General features: G+C 41.5%; 1 protein-coding gene across 3 annotated transcripts in view; it reads left to right on the forward strand.

The window, feature by feature from the left end:
- gabrb3 (gamma-aminobutyric acid type A receptor subunit beta3) overlaps positions 1-25,980 on the forward strand; it is a 686,618-nt gene extending 660,638 nt beyond the window's left edge. For all 3 annotated transcript variants that reach the window (XM_072576993.1, XM_072576991.1, XM_072576992.1), the window contains one exon: positions 21,584-25,980. In XM_072576993.1, coding sequence (XP_072433094.1) covers positions 21,584-21,934 — 351 coding nt within the window. In that variant the 3' untranslated portion in view covers positions 21,935-25,980. The remainder of the gene's footprint in view (positions 1-21,583) is intronic.
- Positions 25,981-26,248: the final 268 nt, after the last annotated feature.

Here is a 26,248-nt window from a genome sequence, read left to right on the forward strand (position 1 = left end):
TGAAGGTGGGGGAGAAGGTGATAGATTCGAGAGGAAGGTGGAGTGGATAGATGGGAAAGGTGATGGACAGGTCAGGAGGGCAGTGGAGGCTTGGGATTGGGATAATGTCAGGGGCGAGGAAATGAGAGAACTGTTGAAAATCCACATTGATCCCATGTGGTTGCAAGGTCCCAAGGCGGAATATGAGGCATTTTCCTCTAGCGTTTGGTGGTTACAGTTTGGCGATGGAGGAGGCCCTTTGCCCCCACCACTCCCCTCACCTCCGTCCAAGGCTCCAAAGGATCCTTCCACATTACCTGTACCTCCATCAATGTCATCTACTGTATCCATTGTGCCCAATGTGGTCTCCGCTACATCGGGGAGACAGGGCACCAACTTGCGGATCATTTCAGAGAACATCTCTGGGGCACCCACACCAACTGACTCCTATGCCCCATGGCTGAACACTTCAACTCCTCCTCCCAGTGTGTCAAAGAAATCGCCAAATCCTTATCACCAATGCCTGGAGGAAAAACACCTCATATTCCACCTTTGGGCCCTGCAACCACACAGGATCAATGTGGATTTCAACGATTCCCTCATTTTCCCTCCCCCTCCCTCACATTATCCCAGCCCTAAGCTTCCAAATCGGCACCACCGTCCTGACCTGTCCATCACCTTTCCCATGTATCTGCTCCACCCTCCTCTCCGACCTATCACCTTCTCCCTCACCTTCATCTACCTATTCATATTCACCTACCTTGGCCCCCAACCCCACTCCCTCGCATTTAGCTTTCAACACCCCCCCCCCCCCCACCCCACCCCCATAAGCCTTATTCCTGATGAAGGCCTCATGGCCAAAATGTTGATTTTCCTGTTCCTCGGATGCTGCCTGACCTGCTGTGCTTTTCCAGCACCATACTCTCGACTCTGATCTCCAGCATCTGCAGTCCTCACTTTCTCCTAGTTGATTTTAAGTTAAAAGCCAAAGGGAAGAACAATCAACATAAGTCAACATATGCATTGTTAATATTTCTCATTGTACTTATTCCATCAGTTAATCAATGCACAGTTAACATTAATAAAACCTCTTCTGATTTGTATTGTTCTTAAGAAGAGAAACTGTATTTAGAGAATGAAATAGTTGCCATCAATCTTTAAACTGAAAAGAATTGCACTCAGGGGTAAATTAAACAGAGATTAATTGATAAGAATGTGGCGCAATAATCCTTAAATTATACCAACTCCCTCAATTAAAGTTCTTTTTTATCTGAACTAAGAATGCATGGGAACATCTCTATATACATCCATTGACAGATTATGTATACTGGGAATTATTAGCACAGAAAAATTAATGATGTATTCAGTTTTCAAGTAATAAGGCATAATCTTACATTTCTTTGACCAAGTCTGAGTTGCACTGAGTTTTTTGGAGAGCATCTCACTGCGAGGCCTTGCAAGTTTTCTCTCCCTATTTTGCCTCATTCATTACCCACCACTCGTTCCCACAACAACTCACCAATCAGCAGCTAGCTACCTGAAGACCAGCACCCCTGACACCCACACCATTTCTGCCATGCATTGGTGAGCGCTGGCATTCTAATGTCACCCTGCCTGGTCAATGATGTTTGAACAAGGTGTCGGAGAAAGGGAAGGTGGCATCACATTATTCCAACATGGCCCAGAGGTCCTGATGGATGGGTGGTGCAATAAGGAGTTATTCTCTCCCCAGAAGACCACCAGTGGAGGCTGGACCAGCCTTACCTGAGGCACTTTCACCCAGGTCAGCACCATCTGCAGGGTGTGGAGGAATGAAGGAAAGTTAATGTCACTCTACCAGGGTAAATGCCCTTCTCCCTGCCAACTCATATTAGGTTCTGTGTGCTATAACTCCAAACAAATTCACAAACACAATGCTTGCATCAGGCAAAGTCCAAGGTTTTGTGAAATGGAAATATTGCTTGACAAATCTGTTGCAATTATTTGAGCAAGTAATGTGCTGTGGATAAAGGGGATTCAGTGAATGTACTGTACTTGTATTTCCAGAAGGCATTTGATAGGATGCTGCATTTGAGGTAATTATGAAAAATAAAAGCTCATCGTGTAAGGGTAGCATATTGGAACAGTTCGAAAGTTAGCTGGCTAACAGAAAACAAAATATAAGTCTAAGTGGGACATTTTTAGACTATGAAGATGTAACAAGTGGTGTGCTACAGTGGTTGGTGCTGTTTGCAATTATATAAGTGAGGGAGTAGAAGGTATGGTTTGCTAAATTTGCTAATAACACAATGATAGGTAGGGAGGTAAGTTGTGAAGAGGGCGTAAGAAAGCTATAAAAAATGATGAAGTTAGTGAGCAAAGATGTGGCAGATAGAATACAACATGGAAAGATGTAGAATTGTCCATTTTAGTAGGAAGACTAAAAAGAAACATCTCTTTAAATGGTGAGGAATTGTGGAGCTCTGAGATGCAAAGTGTCCTGGGTGTCCATGCATGAGTCACAAGATGTTTTTTATGCAGGTACAAAAAGTCCTAGGAAAGCAAATAGAACATTAGCATTTATTGCAAGGTGAATTGAATGTAAAAGTAGAGAGGTTGTGCTTCCATTATACACAGCACTGGGGAGCCTGCATCTGGAGTGCTGCACACTTTATTTTATATAATTTAATAACTTACTTCTTACACCGTGAACATTTATCTTCCACAGTCACCTTCTGTAAGGAATTATGTAAATGTGTTGGAGGTAGGTCAAAGAAGGTTTGCTAAACTCCCAGCTGAAATGGGGAGGGATTGTTCTCTAAGGGAAGGTTGCACAGACTGGGTTTGGAGCTGTTGGAGTTCAGAAGATTAAGAAATGCTTTGAATGAAACACACATAAACTCAAAGGGGTATGAACAAGGTCGATGTAGAGAGGACATTTCTGCCAAAGGGGAAAATCTAAACTTGGAGCCCCTGTTTAAAAATCATTTAAACAGAAAAGCGGTGGGTTAATTTCCCTCTCTTTCTGAGGTTCAGGAGTCTTTAAAATTCCCTTCTTGAATATCTTTATATCAGGGCGAAAATGAGTACTGCAAATGCTGGAGATCAGAGTCAAGATTAGAATGGTGCTGGAAAAGCACAGCAGGTCAGGCAGCATCCGAGGAGCAGGAAAATCGACATTTCGGGCAATGCAGGACTTTTGCCCAAAATGTCGATTTTCCTGCTCCTCGGATGCTGCCTGACCTGCTGTGATTTTCCAGCACCACTCTAATCTTGACTCTATGTTTATATCCAGTCAATGTTAACACCCATAATGCTCCCTATAAAACAGACCTTCAATATTTTGAAGGCAGAGGTTGATAGACACTTGTAAAGCAAAGAGGTTAAAGGTGATTTGGAATGTAGATTTTTAGTTGTATTCAGATCAGCCATGATTTTATTGAATGGAGGGGGAGGCTCCTAATTCATATGTTTGTAAGAAAATAAAAGAATACTGGAATAAGGTAGACCAAATATAGAGAAGCACGGTTGGAGATGTATCTTAAGGAGATATAGCTGAAGGTGGTTATATGTAAATGATGATTTAATTGATAATATGATTCCGACAGCAGTAGAAGGAAAGACATCAGATTAGAATGAGTATGCAGAGAGAGAGGTCTTAGCCACTACACAAGAGAGCTTCATCAAGTAGCCTGTAATATCCTAATGTTGATAAAAGAGTGTTAGTACACCGAGAGTTAAAGAGCCTTACTTTGAAAAAGGAGCAAACAGCATCAGAGACTATCTAAGCCCAAAATAATCCAGACCTGTGCAGGATTGTTTTAAAACTCAAGATAACATATCTGTGTAAAACAGTATTTTCTGACATTTTTCTGAATGGTCAGCATTGATTTCCCAATCCTTGAGGAGATGGTGGTAAGGTGCTTTGTCGAACAATTGCCGCAATCAAACTGATGTATCATGTCTCGGAGAAAGTGAGGACTGCAGATGTTGGAGATCAGAATGTGGTGCTGGAAAAGCACAGCAGGTCAGGCAGCATCCGAGGAGCAGGAGAATCCATGGTTCGGGCATAAGCCCTTCATCAGGAATGATGAATGTCATTCCTGATGAAGGGCTTATGCCCGAAACGTCGATTCTTCTGCTCCTCAAATGCTACCTGACCTGCTGTGCTTTTCCAGCACCACACTCTCAACTCTGATGTATTAGGTCGACAGTGTTGTTTCGGAAGACATCCAGGATTTTGACCAAGTAAACACCGAAGGATATATTCCAGATCAGGATGGTAAGTGACATAGAACTTGCAGGTTGTGGTGCTCCAATGTATCTGTTGAGCTTTCCCTTCCAGGTGGTTGAAGTTGTGTGTCTGGAATGTGATGTCACTGGAGTCTTGGTGTGTCCTTGTGGGTGGTAGACATGCTGTTACTGCAGTTGTGAAGGTGAATGTTTAAGGTAGTGAATGGGAATCGACCACGTTGGCTGCTTAATTGACCTGAATGATTTTGAGCTTCTTGAGTGTTGTTGGAGCTGCATTCCAGCCAGATAAGAGTATTTAATCAAACTCAAAACTTATGCCATGTGGATGATGGATCGGATTTAGGAAGTCACATTGTGGACTACTGCAGAATTTCCAGCCTATTTATATCTTGTCAATGGTAACACCCAGAATGTTCCCAAAAGCCATTGTAAAGGCTATATTGCAATCTTGAGAGAATTGCAATACAAGATTGATGTGATGTCAGAAATTCAAAACAGAGACTGTAGAGAAGACAGTATAATTAGACTTTTAGTGTATCAAGGGAAGTTGAGATGAGTCACAATTAAACTATTACTGTTAAAAGGAGAATGATGAGAGAAGGATACAGAAATATATTGTTTATTCGACAAAACATTTACCTTGTCTTTTGTAGAGCAAGACAGCAGCCAAGAGAAGGTGTCCAGGAATGAGAACAGGATTTGGACAGACTTAAAACTAACTTCAGACAGGATTAGCCCAGCAGCAAAAAAATGTTAAGAAAAATGACCTTAAGACTTAAACAAAAGCAGAAAATGCGAGTGAAACTTAGCAGGTCAGACAGCATCTGCAGAGAGAAAAAACAGTGTTAACATTTTGAGTCTGGTATGACTCTACTTCAGAACTGAATGGAAAAAGCAAATGGGTTTTATGCTGTTGTTAGAGGGGGAGGGGGAGTAAGTCAAACTGACAGTGAGCTTATCCAGAGCAAACAATAAAAACAATCTAATGGTGGTAAAGGAGAACTAGAAATGTAAAAAGAGTATAAATAAGGGTGTGAAAAGGAATAAAATGAGTCCACTCTGCTGAAAGTAGAGTCAAAAAGACTCAAGCAAGACATGATTTATTAGGGAAAACAAAAAATGCCAGAAATTGCAGCAAGTCAAACAGCATCCATGGAGAGAGAGCAAGCGAACCTCTAGATGACTCAGAGGTTGATAGGGAGAAAGATGGTTTTTTGAAATGATAAAAAAAGCACATGGAAGTTCAGGGTCGTTCCTGTGGACAGAGTGGAGGTGTTTCACAAAATAGTCATTTGTGTTCCCAGTGTTAAGACTGAAAGATCGAACTTGAGTCAACTTGAAAATCCAGATAAGTGAAAATGGGGTGAGCATCTGGGCCATTTAGGTCACACATAGGGTAAATAGGCAAGGTCTTTTCCCTGGGAAGGGGGAGTCCAGAACTAGAGGGCATAGGTTTAGGATGAGAGGGGAAAGATATAAAAGGGACCTAGGGGACAACTTTTTCATGCAGAGAGGGTGGTGCATCTGTGGAATGAGCTGCCAGAGGAAGTGGTGTAGGCTGGTACAATTACATTTAAAAGGCATCTGGATGGTAATATGATTACAAGGGTTTAGAGGAATAGACTCATAGAGATGTACAGCACGGGCACAGACCCTTCGGTCCAATTCATCCAAGCCAACCAGATAACCTAAATTAATCTAGTCCCATTTGCCAGCATTTGGCCCATATCTCTCTAAACCTTTTGTAATCATATACCCATCCAGATGCCTTTTAAATGTAATTGTCCCAGCCTGCACCACTTCCTCTGGCAGCTCATTCCATACATGCACCACCCTCTGCATGAAAAGTTGCCCCTTAGGTCCCTTTTAAATCTTTCCCCTCTCCTCCTAAACCTATGCCCTCTAGTTGTCGACTTGCCCACCCCACGGTAAAGACCTTGTCTATTTAATCTATCCATGCCGCCCAAGGTTTTATACACTTCTTTAAGGTCACCGCTCAGCCTCCAATGCTCCAGGGAGAACAGACCCAGGCTATTCAGCCTCTCCCTATAACTCAAAGCCACCAACCATACAACTGTCTCTTGAATAATTTAATATTCTCCCTCCACTAAGCGCTCAAAAGGCCATCTTTCCAATTGCACATCATCTGAAAATAGCCTTTTTTCATTATTTGCAAGGGATCTCCTTTGTCCTGCATTTGTAGCTAACTTGAAATTGTGCTCCTGATTAAGGAGAGATAAAGTGAAATAAAGATTGCAAATCGACAGGGAGCAAAGGTGTTGAGTTACCTGCGGAAATTTGTGAGCAAGGTGTCAAGGCAGGCTGTGAAAATTCTTAATAAGACAAATGGGACCTTGGGTGTTATGAATAGAACAACGGAGTATTTCAGAAAGCTTATAAATGCATCGGAAACAGTTTAAAGTAGATTTCTCAGTCTAATAGTTGGAATAGTAGGGCTGTCTTCTGAGGAAAGGTTGAGAGGCTACAGTTGTAATTGTATTTTAACCCTGCCCATTGGTTCTATAGACAAAAATCATCAAATCCCTCATGAATGCTTCAATTTAATCAAACACTTCCAAGCAGTGCACTCGAGGTCCTAACCACTCACAGTGATTTTTGTTTTGCATTGGATTCTATTTTTTAAAAAACCCTTTGAAGTTCTGCACTCTAGTTTTAAGTCCATTTATGATTGGGAACAGTTTCTCCAAATCCAAGCAGTCCAGACCCCACGTGATGTTGAAAACTTCTGCCAAGTCATAGCTTTCTCATCTCCAGGGAAACCAGTCCAAACTTCCCCTATTGTGCTCTCCTCACTAGAGCCATTCTGATAAGCATCTCTCTCTCCAATGCATTCATATCCTTTCTATCGTGTGGTGCCCAAATCATAGACAACACACCTGGTAAGGTTTAACCACTGTGCATTATAAATTGATAATTCTGGAATGATGTGATAATAACAGGATTGTTAGGATGGGTGATTTTTAACTCACCCCATATTGACTGGGACTGCCTTAGTGCCAGGGGTTTGGATGGGAGCAACTTGTTAGGCATGTCCAGGATGGTTTTTTGAAACAGTATGTGGAGATTCCAGTGAGGGAGGGGGCCATACTAGACCTGATCTTAAGGAATAAACCCAGCCAGGTGATCAAAGTTTCAATGGGGCAGCATTTTGGGAATAGTGACTATAATTCTATATGTTTTCGGATACTTATGGATAAAGAGAAGAGTGAATCTCAGCTGAAGGTGTTAAATTGGAGGAATGCCAACTATAACCGAATTGGGAAAAAATCAGTAATCAGTAAATCTGAATTGGCAGTGGCTGTTTGAGGCCAGCTCTATATCTGACATGTGAGACTCTTAAGTGGCCAGTTAATTAGAGTGCAGGATAGGCATGTTCGTATGAAAATGAATGACAGGGCTAGCAGGATTCAGGAATGGTGGATGACAGGGAAAATTATCAGCTTAGTCAAAAAAAAATGGAAGCATACCTAAGGTTAAGGAAACTAAAAGCAGACAAAGGTCTTGAAGAATATAGAGAAAGTAGGAAGGAGCTCAAATGTGGAGTTAGGAGGGCTAAAAGGGGTCATGTGGGGAAGACCATGTCTCACCAAGTTGATTGAGTTTCTTCAGGAGGTAGCAAGAGTGACTGATAAGGGAAGGGTAGTGGGATGTTGTCTATATGAACTTTAATCAGGCATTTGATAAGGTACCTCATGGCAGGCTGGTGCAATAGGTTGGGTGTCATGGGATCTGGGATAAGCTGGCTAGATAGATACAATATTGGCTTGGTCATAGAAGACAGAGAGCTGTGGTGAAAGGGTACTTTTCAGAATGGACATCAGTAGTGTTCTGCAAGGAGCAGTGCTGGGATCTTTGCTGTTTGGAATATAGATCTGGAGGAAAATATAGGCAGCCTGATTAGTAAACTTGCAGGTGATACCAAAATTGGCAAAGTTGCAGTTTGTGAAGAGGATTGTCAAAGGATACCGCAGGATACATTTAGATTGCAGATTTGGGCAGAGAAATAGCAAATGGAGTTTAATCTGGACAAATACAAGGTGATGCATTTTGTAAGGTCAATTTCAGGTGTGAATTATACAAGAAATGGCAGAACCCTTAGGCAAATTGACATACAGAGGGATCTGGGCGTACAGATCCACAAATCCCTGAAAGTGGCAACACAGGTGGATAAGGTAGTCAAGAAGGCATATAGCATGCTTGCCTTCATTAACTGGAGCATCATATATAAAAGTTGCTGTATAAAACTTCAGTTAGACCAATTTTGACTATTACATACCATTCTGGTCACCAGACTATCAGAAGGACATGGATACTTTGCAGAGGGTGCTGTTATGACACAGGGTAAAACCTTCTCCTAATTTAAACCAAGCACACAGAAAAGATCACCTCGCCTCATAATCTATTAAAGTATGAGTGACCGACAACTACCCAAATTCCACTATTTAAAGAAAAAAAAGCAAATTATTCTTTAACTCCAAAAGGGACTATCTAGCCTGTAAGCCTCCTTTGTCTTAACAATTTATCTACCTCCCACTCTATAACAATATACTGATTCAACAAAGTCTCTGTAAAATTTACAGAAAATCAATTTTCAAAACCAGCCAGTCGTGTTGATCCTCCTCTGTATTTTCCTGGGTCATCCTCAGTCTTCTGCTGCACAGATTTTTCATATGAGCAAAGTACCTTTTAGAGAGGTGGCCAGCAGGCAGTCTGTATGGCAGTAGGTGTTCTTAGTCTCTCTGGCTAACTGTTCAAAATGCCTGTTTTTTTTAAACCCCAAAATATTGGATCATCTCATTGGTTTGATTTGCTAAAACAGTAAAATTCAAAGTCAATTGGGTTTTAGTATCTTGGGGCATAATTTAAACTGATTGGTTGAATTCAAGTTGTTGTGTAAATAACTCAGTACCTGAGCTATATCTCAAATGTTACAACTTCAAATTGTCCAGAAAAACCTGTCACATGACAGAGTCTTGCCAGCTTTTCAACTTTCACTCTCTCTTAAAGGTACAGTACATGCCTTCAACTCCACGCAAGTGCAGAGAAGGTTTACCAGGATATTGCCTGGTCTGAAAGGTTTTAGTTATGAAGAGAGGTTGGATAAACTCAGATTATGTTCACTAGAAAGATGAAGGTTGAGGGGCGACCTGATAGAGGTCTACAAAATTATAAGAAGCGTTGGTAGGGTGAACAGTCACAGGCTTTTTCCCACAATGGAAAAGTCAACTATAAGAGGGCACAGATTCAAGGTGAGAAGAGGAAAGATTAGAGGAGACGTTGGAATAAAGTTTTTCACACGGAGGGTGAAAAAACTGGAACGCACTGCTAGTGCAGGTAATGGAAGCAGGCGCATTAATAATATTTAAGGTGTATCTTAATAGACAGATGAATGTGAAGCAAACAGAGGAATAGAAACCACACATGGCCAAACGACACGTGGGTCTAAATAAGGATTAGGAATTGGTGCAGGCTTGGTATGCCAAAGGGCCCATTCCTTTACTGTATTTTATTGTATTGAATTATTACATTATAAGTTCTTTTGCTCTTTGCCATTGTTTATGAAACCTAGCATACATGCGCTCTATTAACTCTCTCTACCCATTCAACGATTTTTAAAGACCAATTTACGTATACACTAAGGTTGTGTGTTCCTGCACACACTTGCAAATTGTACCCTTTAATTTAAACTTTCTCAATCTTTTTTATCTGAAATAGCACCACATTGACAGTTTGCTGACAGACTGCCCATTCCACCAACCTGTCTACACCCCTTGAGGTTCTACAATGTTCTTGAAGTTTAGTTCTCCCAGGTTTTGTGTTGCCTGCATACCAAGATTGAGATCATTAATATGAAGTCAGGAGAAACAGGGATCTCAAATTCAAATCTTACAGAACACACTACAAACCTTCCTGCAACCCATAAAAAAAACTTATTGATTATTACTCTCCCAGCCCTCAGTCACTCTTGTATCCACTTTGCTTCTATCATTTTATTCTATGGCCCATAACTTTCTTCAGAAGTCTGTTGAGTCCATGTGCAATCAACAAGATTACCCTCGTCAACCCTCTCTATTACTTCTTAAAAAGAACTCCAGCAAGTTAGTCAGACCTGATTTTCCCATCACAAATCCAGGCCACCTCTTCTGACTATCTTTTTCCATGTCATTGCCCGTGACCCAACTGCCCTAACCTGACTTCTTATAACATCAAGCTGACCACTCACTCGTTCAGTTCTCCAAAGCACCTTGGAACTTTTAAAATCTCAGCTGTGCTGAAGCCAGGAGCAGATTTCCAATATGAAAGCAAAATGTGGAGTTATCTTCACAGCGCTGAGGTCCTCAGCATCAGTCTCACTGCTGACTGGATTATCTGGACCATAGTTGAATCAATGGATATTAATAAATTACATTTAGGCAGCAAAAGTTCTGCAGCTTGAAAATGGAAAATGCAAAATAAATTATCCCACCATACGAACAATGCAATAATGTCTAGCAGATAGGACTCAGTAAGTAATTGAACTGTCACCTGCCCATCAGTGTTCATCTAATATTGCAGATTTAACTGGCAATCAGTGGACTTTGTTTGATTGCACAGCAGTTCAAGCAGGATTTACAACTCAGTGCATTGGCTTGCAACTCAATTAGGATGCTATCGATGTGATTTGGTACCTGCAGTGTAAGAGCTCTCTGAGAACCATTAGTGTTATTGAAGATTGCATGCTTTCTTTTGTGGTCATTGCTATCCCAACACTTGATATGAAACGTGACTCTGACCCTCGACTGTAATTGAGATTAATGAGCTCCAAAAAAATCTTGAAGATAATTTTCTGTTTCTGGGTCATTAATCTCACAAATGTGATACCCCTAAGGACTTCAATAAATAATATCCTGTGAAATATGAAATATAACGTATTACAGATTATTTAAAAGATATCATTTGGATAGAATTACTTTCATTTTTAATATAGTATTCAGAAAGAAACAGAACAGAATTAATGAACTGATAGTGACTAATTTTTGTTCACTGAGCCAGCATTTATTGCCCAACCTTAATTATTCAGAGAGCAGTTGAGAAGTAACCTCATTGCTGAGGGTCTAGAGTCAAATTTAGGCCAGACCAGGTAAGGATGGTAGATTTCCTTCCCTAAAGGACATTGATGAATCAGATGGATTTTTAATGACAGTTGCCACTGGTTACATGGTCGTTACTGGATAAGCTTTCTATTTTTTTAGTTCAAACCTCAGAACACTAGCTCTGGGTTGCTAATCCAGTGACATTACTACTGCATAATTGCCTTCCCTTATGGGTGTGGGTGACAGCAGGAATGTTCTTTGTTCAGTATTTCCTCTTCCCCTCAGAAGATGGCGGGATCATTTTCTTGAACTAATGGTGATCAGGCAGGAATTTGTCAGAGCACTTCATCCAACACCTTAAACATTTACTTCCATGCATGATTGGCAGCAGTTTGAGCAATCCATACAATACATGGCAAAAGGATCTTCGAAACCCACAGCCCCTACCACTTTGAAGAGAAGTCAGAGGGGAAACCCCATGATCTGCAAATGCTCCTTCAAAGCACTCCTATGCAGAATTGAAAATTATATCACCGTTCTGAAATGAAAGGTTGGGTAAAAGTGTTCTGACTAACTTTGACCAGTTTGCAGTAACCTTTGTTAACTCAGGCATGTTAAGCAGTGAGATAGACAAAGGGAACAAGAGTTAGGGGAAAGATCCAACTCAAGGGGAGGCATTGGCCTAGTGATTACTATCAGAAATTCAGCTCTTGTTCTGGAGACATGGATTCAAATCACACTCATGCCTTATGGTGGAATTTGAATTCTTTATAAAAATCTGAAATTAAGAACCTACTGGTGGCCATGAAACTGTTGTCAATTATCAGAAAGATCCATCTGGCTCACTCTTATCCTTCAGGGAAGGAAATCTTCCATCTGTGCCTGGTCTGACCTACATGTGACTCCAGAGCCGCAACAATGTGGTTGACTTTCAATTGCCCTCTGGGTAATTAGTGATGGTCAATGAATGCTGGCTTAGTCAGCAATGCTCTCATCCTGTGAATAATTTTTTTAAAAGTCTAAATAAAACTTATGGCGCACTTTATCAAGGAAAGGCAATGTTTATTAGATTCTACTATGGAATCTTCAGTAAATAGTCTTAAATCTCAATTACAAATCTACATTACTGATAAAAGCAAATTCAACACACAATCCTGCTCCCATGCCCACATGTCTGTCCTTGGCCTGCTGCAATGTTCCAGTGAAGGTAAAAGCAATGACTGCAGATGCTGGAAACCAGATTCTGGATTAGAGTAGTACTGGAAAAGCACAGCAGTTCAGACAACATCAGATGCTGCCTGGAGGAACTGGAGGCACAGTATCTCATCTTCCGACTAGGCACGTTACAGCCTACCGGTCTCAACATTGAATTCAAGTACTTCAGATCATTTTATTTCATTTATTTTATTTTTTTTTCACTGTTCTGTACCTCTTATTTCTTGATTGTCTCTGTTTCTCTTGCTCCCCACTCCCTCATCACTTTTTTCCTCTCCTCTTCCCCCTTTGCTACCCTTCTCCCCGCTTCCCATTTTGCCTTTGCTTCACCCATTTCCCCCATCCCCCACATATTTTGTCACACAGGCTTGGTCATTCTCAGCTCCTAATCTCTCTATTATCTCTCTATGCACTTCATTATCACCTCTTTACTGCTACCTTTGCTTCTGGAGCCACGACTCACCTTCTCTCAGACTACTATAAATATCTCCCTATTTCTCCCTTTTTTTTTAGCTTTGACAAAGGGTCAGTTAGACTTTTCTCTCCTTACAGATGCTGCCAGACCTGCTGAGATTTTCCAGCATTTTCTCTTTTGGCTACCTTAGTGATATACTGCTGACATATGCTTCCAAAGATTTACTGCACCTTATCCACAGGTCCCTCCCCCTGCATTTTGACTGAAAGGACTGGTAACACCTGGTGAATAAGGCTGTTCCAAAGACCTGGGATTTCAGGTCTGCCCCTTTTTAACCCTCTTCACTCTCTTCTCAAAGATTGTACAGCTTATGTCCAATACTAGCATCAAGCAGGGGCAGGAAGTTCCAATGAGATGAATATTTTCCACATTGGGAGGTCACAGAACATGGGTTTGAACCTTGAATTGTCACATGCTGTCCTTGTCACGCTATGCCTCTGGCCTCCTACTGTGCTGGGTGCCTCCAAGTCTGTTTAACGTTCTTTTAACCAGGCAGCTTCATTAGAGATGTAAACATTGGTTCGTTCTGAAATAATGTGGCCAGGCAGTTCCAGGCCTGTCTGGTTTTCAATGGGAAATTGATTACTCAAGGCCTGACTGCATGAATACTGTCTGTACTGGCTCTACAGTTTGCAAATTACAGAGTCGGGCTAAGTGTAGTTTGAATTTTGATCTATGCTCATGAAAAAAAATCAATATTTCTGAAACAATCCTGGAGGTCATGGGTCTCCTAACCACAGTTCCTTCACTGTCTCCAGGTCAAATGCTTGAATTCTCGAACATCACAGTGGGTGTACCCACACCAGGTGATCTACAGCAGTTCAAGAAGTCAGATCACTACAAACCCATTCAGAGGAAAGAAGGATGGAATTTAAAATATCATTTATTTTTTAAATAGGGTATGGCAAAACACTTGGGATCTGGGAGTCCTCATGTAAAATCACAAAAAGCTAGCATACAAGAATAATATGGTGTTGCAATACATATTCAAGTTGGAGTGTATTTCTTATTACCTTCAGACCTAGTATGCTCGTGTTTTGCTACTTTGCATGAAGTCTCCCAAATCTGTCTGTGCTGCAACATCCTGTTGTCCTCCTCTACTTAAATAATATTCAGCTCTTCTATTCTTGCTGCTGTTCTTGAAAATTGTCAGATAATTGTCTCCATCTCTGAGCCATTACTGCACTAAAGGTGAGGTAACTTAAAGTGGTTGGGCTTAGAGCCTGTCCTTGTCACATTAAATAAGAGTCACCAAAGCCAAGGAAACCATTGTTGTGTCTTATCACTGGAGGTGACTTGCTTTGCCATCCATTGATTTCAGTTTTATCCCTTCATTGCTATTCTTCCTAGAAGCCAAGAGAGACTTTCCTCAGCTTCCCATTTCCACTCAACTCATAAACGCACATCTGGATTGAGCCAGGGACAGCACAGATTGTTGAATGCATCAAGAAGCCGATTATTGATGAGAAGCTGGTGCACTGATGATCCCTCCCTACACCTTGGGAAGAGACTGATTCTGCAGTATTGGCCTAGGTTAGATTTGTACCTCTCTTTTGGCACGGAGGGACTTCCCTTTCAATCATTCCCTTTCTGCTTGTCCCAGCAGAATAAAAACCCAGTGCCCTGACAAAATGAAGGACCCCCATGACCTCCTTGCTCCCTCAGTAGTAATTACTTCTCTTCATCTGTTAGGTGGCCTCCTCACTCATCCAAGGTTTATTTATTAGATCAGCCTGACATATTGGATACTGCCAGCAAATTCTAAGAGCATAAGAACGAGGAGCAGGAGTAGGCCATCTGGCCCTTCGAGCCTACTCCGCCATTCAATAAGATCATGGCTGATCTTTTTGTGGACTCAGCTCCACTTAAGCGCCCTCTCACCGTAACCCTTAATTCCTTTACTATTCAAAAAATGATCTATCTTAGATTTAAAAACATTTACCAAGGAAGCCTCAACCACTTCACTGGGCAGGGAATTCCACAGATTCACAACCCTCTGGGTGAAGAAATTCCTTCTTAATTCAGTCCTAAATCTGCTCCCTCTAATCTTGAGGCTATGCCCTCTTGACCTATTTTCACCTGCCAGTGGAAACATCCTCTTTACTTCTATCTTACCTATTCCCTTAATAATTTTATATCTTTCTGTAAGATCCTGCCTCATTCTTCTAAATTCCAATGAATATAATCCCAGTCTGCTCAGTCTCTCCTCATAAGCCACCCTCTCAACTCCGGAATCAACCTGTTGAACCTCCTCTGCACCCCCTCCAGTGCCAGTACATCCTTTCTCAAGGAGGGAGACCAAAACCGCACACAGTTCTCCAGGTGAGGCCTCACCAGCACCCTATACAGCTGCAACATAACCTCTCTGCTTTTGAATTCAATCCCTTTAGCACTGAAGGGCAAAATTCCATTTGCCTTCTTAATTACCTGTTGCACCTGCCGACCAACCTTCAGTGATTCATGTACAAGCACACCCAGGTCCCTCTGCACAGCAGCATGCTGCAATTTCTTAACATCCAAGTAATAGGCCTTTTTGCTGTTATTCCACCAAAATGGATGACTTCAAATTTATTAACATTGTACTCCATCTGCCAGACCTTTGCTTACTCATTTAAGCCACCTATGTCCGTTATTACTCAGTTCTGCCTACCTGCCTGACACCCTGCCATTGGGATTTTGTCCCTGACTGTCAAATTCCACAGGGTGAAAGTGAGGACTGCACCTGCTGGAGATCAGAATCAGGAGTGTGGTGCTGGAAAAGCACAGCAGGTCAGGCAGCATCCGAGGAGCAGGCCTCATTCCTGATGAAGGGCTTCTGCCCGAAACGTCGATTTTCCTGCTCCCCAGATGCTGCCTGACCTGCTGTGCTTTTCTCGCACCACACTCTCGACAAGTAAAATTCCACACATTATTTCCACAAATTTCAGATCATTATACAGAACAAGGTTTCTAGGGTGATGGTGGAAGCAATTAATATTGATTCAATCAAATACAAATTATCTGGCTTTCCTTCAATGAATAATATTTAACAATTCAGTATATAAATGATTTGAGACATTGCACATGCTATGCGTAGTGTTATTGGGAGGAAAAACATTTTTACACATCTTTTTCTCCAAGCTTTCGATCATTGCAGTTTTACTCACTTGCTGCTTGGATCTATCATGGACAAATGGATAGAATTAACAGGTAGACTCTTATACCTTGAGAGGTGGTGAGGCTGAAGTCAAGAAAAAGTGTTTACACAGATGTGGTAGTGGTTCACAGCATCATCACTCCCTTAAAGTATGAATTGTCTGGATAGCAAACATAGCAATACTTTTCATTGTAGTTTGGTACATGTGAAAATAACAAATTAAATCCAATCCCACCCACATTGGAATTAGATTTGATGTAAGTGGGATTGGCCTTCCTATCTCACCGCCAATTAAGGCCCTTCACTGCTCAAGTAAGGACCACTTCAGGACCTCAACTTGCTTCTGTTGCTGCTGAGATTTTTCCAGCATCATTTGAAATTACCTCTCTGCTGGAAGCAAAAAAGTGAAACCACATGTTGTGTGAGTGGGGTCCTTGATCAAAGGTGCTCGGTGCCTATTTGGAGAGAAGGCTATTGAGCGCAATCACCCCCTCACCCTACCCTATCCCTCACTCACACAGCATAAATGCACCCATCACCCTCGCAAATCATTTACTTTGCTCCTGGGTCCTCGTGCTGCTCTCCCAGCAGCTACCATGGCAACTGGTCACCCCGACAATTTGTGGAGGGTGGGATTTCCACCCTCAGGAGACTAATTCCAAAGAATGGCTTGCCTGTGTCTTCAGAACTTTGGCAGATGCCCTTAGAAAATATAGTGTGGGTTTCTCGTTGGCAGACGAGAGCTAACCCACGAAGAAAAGATTATTGTATCAAAATGGAAAAGGATGAAAGACATGAACTTTGTTTTTGTCTGATTTTCTTGCAGTCCTATATTTGTGGTAGGATTGCTAAGTGGGCGGTGGGTCAAAATTTATCAATGCTCGTATTGTTTGTTTGATCACACCCTGGTCATTGCCAGTGCCATTGTGCATCATGTTTAGGGATGTGCAGGGAAGATGGATCAGCCATGATAAATGTGGCTTCAGGGAATAGGGTAGGGAGCTGGGATCTTTGGAGGGTCAGTGCAGACCCACTGGCAAAATGGCCGATATCCACACCATAGGGATTCTCTGATACCTGTGCAAGGAACCCCCATTAAGTGTTGACATTTTCATCTGTTCAATACATCTCTAGTATAAATCCATACATTGTTTTTTCAGTTCATTCGACCGACCAGAGAAGCTATTCTTAAAAGAATTAACACTTTTTGTTGACCATTCTACTATCAAGTTGAAAGGGAACTGTCAAAATTATGTTGTGTGATCATACGGTATTAATGACTAACCTGTTTGGAATTCATTAGCCTGTTTATTTTAAGATCATGTTATTTAAAGTCTTTCTCTTGCTATCTGCATATAATAATCAGATGCATTCCAGTGTTTTCAGATGACACTGAGGATTCCAAAATGTTGGATTGTCAGACTACTTACACCAAAGTGTGGCACCATCTTTTAGATGATCTGAAAAGGGTTTGATGGTTCATAGAACATAGAACATAGAAAAGTACGGCACAAAACAGGCCCTTCTGCCCATGATGTTGTGCCGAGAATTATTCCTAATCTAAAATAAAATAACCTAACCCACACTCCCCTCAATTCATTGCTGTCCATGTGCATGTCTAGCAGTCTCTTAAATGTCCCCAATGACTCTGCTTCCACCACCACCGCTGGCAACGCATTCCATGCAATCACTACTTTCTGCGTAAAGAACCCACCCTCTGATGTCTCCTCTATACCTTCCTCCTAATATCTTAAAACTATGACCCCTCGTGCCACTCAATCCTGCCCTGGGGAAAAGTCTCTGGCTATTGACTCTATCCATGCCTCTCATTACCTTGTACACCTCAATCAAGTCACCTCTCTTCCTCCTTCCCTCCAGGGAGAAAAGTCCGAGCTTAGTCCACCTTTCTTCATAAGACAAGCCCCCCAGTCCAGGCAGCATCCTGGTAAACCTCCTTTGCACCATCTCCAAAGCCTCTGTATCTTTCCTATAGTAGGGCGATCAGAACTGGATGCAATATTCCAAGTGTGGTCTCACCAGAGACTTGTAGAGCTGCAGCAAAACCTCGCAGCTCTTAAACTCGATCCCCTTGTTAATGAAAGCAAGACACCATATGCTTTTTTAACAACCCTATCCATTTGGGTGGAAACTTTGACGGATCTATGCACTTGAACACCAAGATCCCTCTATTCTTCCACACTGCCAAGAATCCTATGTTCACCATTTAAGTTCAAACTTCCAAAATGCATCACTTCGCATTTATCCATGTTGAATTCCATTTGCCGTTTCTCAGCCCAGCTCTGCATCCTGTCTATGTCACGCTGCAGCCTGCAATAGCCCACTATACGATCAAAGGCACTTCCAATCTTTGTGTCATTGGCAAATTTACTAACCCACCCCTAACCTCCTCATCCAAGTCATTTATAAAAACTACAAAGAGCAGAGGCCCAGAACAGAACCCTGCGGGACATCTCTCACTACTGACCTCCAGACAAAATACTTTCCATCTACAACCACTCTGCCTTCTGTCAGCCAACCAATTCTGAATCCAGACAGCCAAATCTCCCTGTATCCCATGCCTCCTGACTTTATGAATGAGCCTACCATTGGGAACCTTATCAAATGCCTTGCTGACGTCCATATACACCATATCCACTGCTCGACCTTCGTCGACCTTTCTCCTCACCTCCTTAAAGAACTCAATAAGATTTATGAGGCATGACCTGCCCCTCATAAAGCCATGCTGACTGCCTTTAATCACGCTATGCATTTCCAAATAGTCATAAACCCTATCCCCCAGAATTCTTTCCAAAATCTTGCTGCCAATAGACGTAAGACTGACTGGTCTGTAATTGCCAGGGGTTTCCCTATTCCCCTACTTGAAAAGAGGAACAACATTCACCTCCCTCCAATCCTCTGGTGCGACTCCCATGGAGAGTGAGGAAGCAAAGATCTTTACCAGTGACTTAGCAATCTCCTTTCTCGCTTCCCAAAGGAACCGAGGACAAATCTGGTCTGACCATGGAGACTTATCAATCTTAATGTTTTCCAAAATTTCCAGCACGTCAACTTCATCAATCTTGATCTGTTCAAGCCTGCCAAGTTTTAAGTTCATTTAAGTCTTCATTGGACAGGCATATGGATGTAAATGGAATAGTGTAGATGGATGGGCTTCAGATTAGTAAGACAGGGCGGTGCAACATCGAGGGCCGAAGAGCCTGTACTGCGCTGTAATGTTCTATGTTCTATGTTGTATATATCCCATTTCCTCAAAGTTCTCATTCACAACAAGGTACCTTTCCTTAGTGAAAACTGAAGCAAAAGCTCACGTAGGGCTTCTCCTCTCTGCTCAGACTCCATGTAGAAGTTCCCTATGCTATCCCTGACTGTCCCTACCTTCTCCCTGATCATTCTCTTATTCCTCACATATGAATAAATTGCCTTTGGGTTCTCCCAAATCCTTCCTGCCAAGCCTTTCTCTTGCCCCCTCCTGGCTCTCCTCAGTCCATTTCTGAGCTCCTTTCTAGCAAGCCTGTATTCCTCTAAAGCTGTGCTAGATCCTTGCTACCTCCAACTTACATAAGTTGCCTTCTTCTTTTCGACGAGAAGCTCCTCTATTCTCGTCATCCAAGTCTCCTTAATCTTACCCCTTCTTACCTGTCTCAGAGGAACAACTTTGTACATCACTCATAACAACTGCTCCTTAAATAGTCTCCACATGTCTGTTGTGCCCTTTCTGTGGAACAATTTTTCCCAGTGTGTACTTCCCAACTCCTGTCTGATAGTGTCATAGTTTCCTTTTCCCCAATTAAATATCTTCCCTTTGTACCTGCTCCTTTCCTGCTCCAAGGCTATGATAAATGTGAGGCAGTTATGGTCACTGTCACCAAAGTGTCCTCCCACTGTGAGATCTGACACCTGTCCTGGCTCACTGCCAAGCACCAAGTACAAAATGGCCTCTCCCCTCGTCGACCTGGCTACATACTGAGTAAGGAAACCTCCTGAACACACCTGACATAAACGGCTCCATCCAAACCAGCTGCACTAAGGAAGTTCCAGTCGTTATTGGGAAAGTTGAAGTCACCCATAACAACAACCTGCTACATATGCATTTTTCCAAAATCTACTATGAGATCGTCAATCTCCCTACTGCTATTAGGGGGTCTGTAGAAAACCCCTCATAAGGTGGCTGCTCCCTTGCTGTTCCTAACTTCCACCTGTACTGACTCAGTAGACAAACCTTCCTCAACAACTTTTGTTTCTGTAGCTGTGATGCACTCTCTGAGTAGTAATGCTACACCCTGTCCTCTTTTCCTACCCTCCCTCTTCTTTTTAAACGTTCTAAACCCTGTACCTATTCCTGCCCCTGTGAAATCAACATCTCCATTATGGCCACAATGTCATAGAACCAAGCACTGATCCAAGCTGTAAGTTCATTACTCTTATTTCAGACATTCCTTGCATTAAAGCAGGCACACTTTAACCCATCTCTTTGTTTCATCTCATAAAAAACCTTCTCAATAGATTCACGACATCCTGTCACTGCCCCATCTACAACTACGCCCATCTCACATATGTAGCTCTGGTTCCCACTCCCTTGCCAAACTAGCTTGGGCCAACCTGGACAACAAGTGTCACAAATCGCCATGGTGGCACATTTGGGTACAAGTAAAATTGTGAGGAACAATTTTCTGTAGCAGTTTACAATGTGCTGCCATGCCAACATAGAGGTAAAAGTAAGAGATAAAGCATAATAAACTGAGCTGGGACTTTTCCCTCTAGAACATGGGAAACTAAGGGGTGATGTTGTGGAGGTCTATAAAATCATGAGTGGTGTAGGTGAGATAGATAGCCAACGGCATTTTTCATGGTAGGGGAGTCTAAAACTAGAGGACATAGGTTTAAGTGAGAGAGGAGAGATACAAAAGGGGCAACTTTTTCACGCAGAGGGTGGTGAGTGTCTGCTATAGGTAGTGGTGGAAAAAATGGGACTAGATTAATTGTGAAAACTGGGCGGCATGGACAAGTTGGGGTGAAGGGCCAAACATACAATAAACCTCTATGACTTGGACTGGATCCTACTCAAGTTCTTCTCTCTGCAGAAAATATCAATTATTTCCTAAACTCAGTTACACAGCTTGCTTTAATGGCCTTCTCTTGTAATTTATTTCACATGTCTTTTCCTCTTCAGATGTAAAGGCTCAACCCTAATTCCAGATTTCTCCAAATTTGTTCCTTGTGCCTCCTTGTATTTGAGCCCTTTACCACAGTGAGCAATTTGTTTGCTTGACATTATCAATCCATCCTCTATTATTTTCTGCAATGCCCATTATGGGTTTGAATGTCCCCATCGCTGCGCTGCATACTGTCCAACCAAGCATTGTGATGGCGTTGTGAGTCTGGCTTTGGGAAATATGACTGACATGCATTCTGTTTTTTATTTGTACTTAGGTGGATGCCCACGGAAATATCCTGCTGTCAGCCCTGGAGATTCACAATGAAGTTACATCAACAGAGGTTACCACAAGTGTGACCGAATCCAGGAATTCAGTGATGTCCTTTGACAACTCAGGAATTCAGTACAGGAAACAAAGCACAACCCGAGAAGGACTGGGCCGCAGCACATTGGACAGAAATGCTGCCCAGGCTAAGAAGAACCGTTTGCGAAGAAGGTCCTCCCAGCTAAAAATAAAAATCCCCAATCTGACTGACGTTAACGCCATAGACAGGTGGTCAAGGATAGTGTTTCCAGTCATTTTTTCTCTGTTCAACTTGATCTACTGGCTGTACTACGTAAACTGATACTAAGGTACCATGTGCAAAGTACTGCGGACTCCCTTTTATTGTACAGGGTGAAACAACTGCCCAGTCATTATAGGAATGCAGAATGCAGCCCCGCAGCTATGGGAATATTTTTGCTGTAGAACAAAAGCTGTGATAAAATGTGAGGGAAAATTTAATTTAAAAAAATCTCAGAGAAAATGATAAATGAAGATACCCTCAAAGAGAGAGAGAATGACATTTATAAGCCTTGAAAAAGCTTGTCATACTTTGCATGAGACCATGTCATATAAACAATGAGTTATCTGCCATATACACTAGGAATTGTAAAAATTTAGTAATTGTTTGGACCTTGCAAGAGTTGCTTTTTCTTGAAGCTTTTTTTTTAGCTATTTCTAAATACAATGATCACGGCTGGTTAATATACAGTATTTAGTTAATTCTCACAGTGTTCTGCAGCATTATAGTTCAGTGTGGAACCTTGCAGTATTCTTACCAGTACATAGCACAGGATGAATGCAGAATTAATTTGGCAGTGAATGATGTTGAGTGATTTAATCATCTTACATTATGTATAATAATCATTGATAATTTATTCATGGGCAGAACTTTGGGGATTGGTTGCTCTTCATGGTTAGACATTGTGTAAATATTCTAGTTTTAGTACTTACTTTTCATTTAATCCCATTTTACAAACAGATATGGTAAATGCTGTAGTTTGCTCAGTGGTAACTTCATGAACATTCCTGCATACTGTTCGAATTCTTTGATGTTCCATTTAAAAAAAAATAAAATGTAAAAAAAAATAAAATTGGTGATAATTGGTTGATAGAGCAGCAGTGTGGGACAAAGGGTTAAACAAGTGGCTGCAGTTCAAAACATTTAGCCTTCTAATGGGTTCCACGTGCTCACTCTTAATCAGAATCCAGGCTTGGTACACCATTCTATAGGTTCAGATCACAAGAGGATAGATTAGGGTCTCTTCTGGTGCAGTGATACCTTTGAACAAGAAGGTCTGGGTTCAAATCCCACCCATCTCAAATGTATGCTATGATTTGTCTGAACTGTGTTAATTAAAAATAACAGCAAGAGGATAGTCAAGGTGGATCCATAAATTAACAGCATTGATTATATTTGGTCAAAGTTTGCAGGTAATCTTTGGTATACAAATTCCATTGGCTGTGGTGTGTAATGGCATTGTAAAGTACACTGATGAGGACTTCCCCAATAGATGGAGAAGAATTATAATGAATCCACAGAAACAGACCATTCCACCAAACTGGTCTTCATGAGTGGTCATCCTCCTCTCAGCCTATTCTTCTGTGTCTACTATCCCTGTCTTCTGCATATATTTATTCAGATTTACCTTAAGTGCTCATTAGTACTATATTTGTACTTTGCCATTTTGGAAAACACCAACATCTTGGACACAAGCCCTCTGTGTGCATCCTGAGAGATGTCTACATGGGTCAGGTAGCCAAGGAAGACAGGAGCTAGAGTGCCCATTGCCTTCCCATTGTCATGCCCTTTTACCTTGGTTGGAGAATCACGGTTGATCCCTCTCCTACTCATAGTTCAATTGAATTATGTGAAGGGGACAATTAAGGGCCTTTATCCACTCCAGTTGGAACATTTCCATTGGTGGATGGGCCCTCTGTCTCATGGGGAGATCGCCTAGTAACCTCCCTGAAGACTTGGGTTGGGGGCCCCTTATATGCAGGCACACCTTGACCCACAATCCCACTAGCTATAATGGTCAGCTCCATGGCACCCCCTGCCTCTGTTTTCATCCACTCCCTTCTCTCCCCAACCCATTCTACTGCTAGGGCCTGCCTGACCATTAATGTTGCCCCCAAACCCCACTTTCCAAAATAGGACTGAAGCATGTTTCATGGCATTGTCTTCCTATGGGTGCAGTGCCAACAGTGGAGAAAGATCAACGAAACGTATAAGATATTTTAGATTAATACCGCACAGTAAACCTATACTGCACCAAGCAATTAAAGTATTTAACAGTTTTTATAAATGTCACCATTTCTGTGTCTTTCTGGATATGTTGGTACCATCAGAATTAATTGTGTTTTCTTACACTTTCTCCATTTGCATTGTCCAACCTGGCGGAAGCTTTTATGCCAGTGACTGATTCCCCCAATGCATTTTATCGAGTTGATAATTCAACCCCTTAGGACTGCTCTACCATTTGATATGACAATAGCTGATCTCACCTGGGCCTCAACCCCACTGTTCTAACTGCTCTACAAAGTCCTTCAACCCATGGCGAATTAAAAATATTTCTATCTCCTCTTTAAATTTAAAGGAACAGATCTATGAGGGCACCTCCATTTTGAGAACTTGAACGAATTAAGCCTTGATCTCAGCTGCATGCCAAGCCCTCCACAGGATAGATCTCCGGAGCACACATGGCCAGCTGATGTATGCTGCTCCGCTGCTGGCTGAGGGCTGGTGTGAGGGGCAAACAGAATGATGATAGAACAGGAGATCTCACAGGATCACCAAGCCAGCTGATGGTGAGCTGATTCCATGAACTTACCAGGCTTAATTTTCAGGAAGATCACGGTGGAATCACCAATTAGCCAACAAATGGACAATTAATTAAGCCAACTCACCACCCTTCAGTGCTAAGTTGGTAACTTCTGAAGATGATGTCCTACCTCCAGGATGATAATCTGTTTACAATTTGGTTAAGGCGACCTCTTTCTCTCAGATAAGAAATCCCAATAGCAGTACATGATTACACCCCACGTCAACCTGAGACTAATTCATGATGCTCAGAATTGTGGCCAGTGTGGTATTTGCCAATAAAACCACTCAAACCAAATCAAATATATTGATAATACAAGAAGCCAGCAGAAAATAATTTGTCTTCCTCTTGTTTAAATATTTTATGTATTGACATTACCTGTTTATTGGTCTCGTGCCTAGCTATGATTCATGGTTATGTGAACAAAGTCAACTTCATTTCGTTCAAAGTCTCTTGCCCTGAATTATTTGACATTTCTAATCTTTTAAGCACTGAATATTTTCCTATATTACCTAAATTATTCAAATGATTAATTAACTCAACTTCTAGTGCAAATAAACTTTCAATCATCAGTATTATTATTTGATCTATTCAGATGCCAGTACATGCAACACTAATGTTTGAAAGATACACTGGATGGAAGGCTTTTTTATTGATGATCATTCAGTTGAACAAAACTTGAATGTTGCAAAGAAAATATACATGTCTTTGAAGTTTTTTTTGTTTTGAACTCATCAGGCAGGACAAGTGCAAGAATGCCAAATATCAAAGGGGACAACACTTTTAATGTAGGAGAGAAAAAGTGTTGACAGATCAACTCAGATTTGCTGAGATATTGCCATGGAGCAAGCAACAGGATACTATTGCATCCCATGCTTTTCCTGAATTAAAAAAAATACACCGCACCTGAACATGATAGTTTCATACAGAATATTGGTCCCTGTTTATAAATGTATATCGCTTCTAGCAAAGGTAGTTTTCTTTAATCATTGATGGGCTGATTTTCCTCTTCCTACATTTGGAGTTACTGAATTGCTTTGGCACAGTAAGAACAGGAAATCAGCTGGAAAATAGCGCATAAATTTAACAGACCCAAACAAAGTTTTGGTCCATGGATTCAATGGATGGAAAGTGGATTGGGATGTATTATGGGAATGCAATGCCCTGCCTCATATTCCTGCATTTGTTTCAGACACAGAAAGAAAAACCAAAATCAGTCATTGTTTTCTACTCTTTTGCATTTTGCTTGATAATTTATTATAGCCTTTTTAATTTAAAAAAGCACCTTGCATTTATATAGCATATTTCACAACTAACCACAAGCACTGTCCAGACCTTAAGGTTCTTTTGATATGTAGTTACTGAGGTAATGAAAGAAATTTGGCAATTTGTACACTGTCTAGTACCACGAACAATAATGTTGTAGAGGCCATTTAATCAGTTTTTGATATATTTATTCAGTGATATGAACAATGGGAATAGCTCCTCTGCTCTTTTATGAAAATAAATGTGAGTTTTCTTTTTCTATCCACTTGACAGGGGTTCAATTCAATGTCTCATCCAAATTTATTACAGTGCTGCACTTCTCTCTACCATACTGGAATGTCAGCCTAGGTTTCTGTGCTAATGCAGGACTTAAATTCACAATCCTCTGACTCAGAGACAAGCATTCTATTAACTCAACCAGAGCAAATATATCAATCTCTATGCAATGGTCCACATTAATGAAAGGGTCTGTGATTGAAGGAAGTGCTACAACCACACAGCCAATCATTGAATTTACAATTCCAGGA

Source organism: Chiloscyllium punctatum, chromosome 9 (assembly GCF_047496795.1).
Source record: "Chiloscyllium punctatum isolate Juve2018m chromosome 9, sChiPun1.3, whole genome shotgun sequence".
Taxonomy (NCBI): Eukaryota; Metazoa; Chordata; class Chondrichthyes; order Orectolobiformes; family Hemiscylliidae; genus Chiloscyllium; species Chiloscyllium punctatum.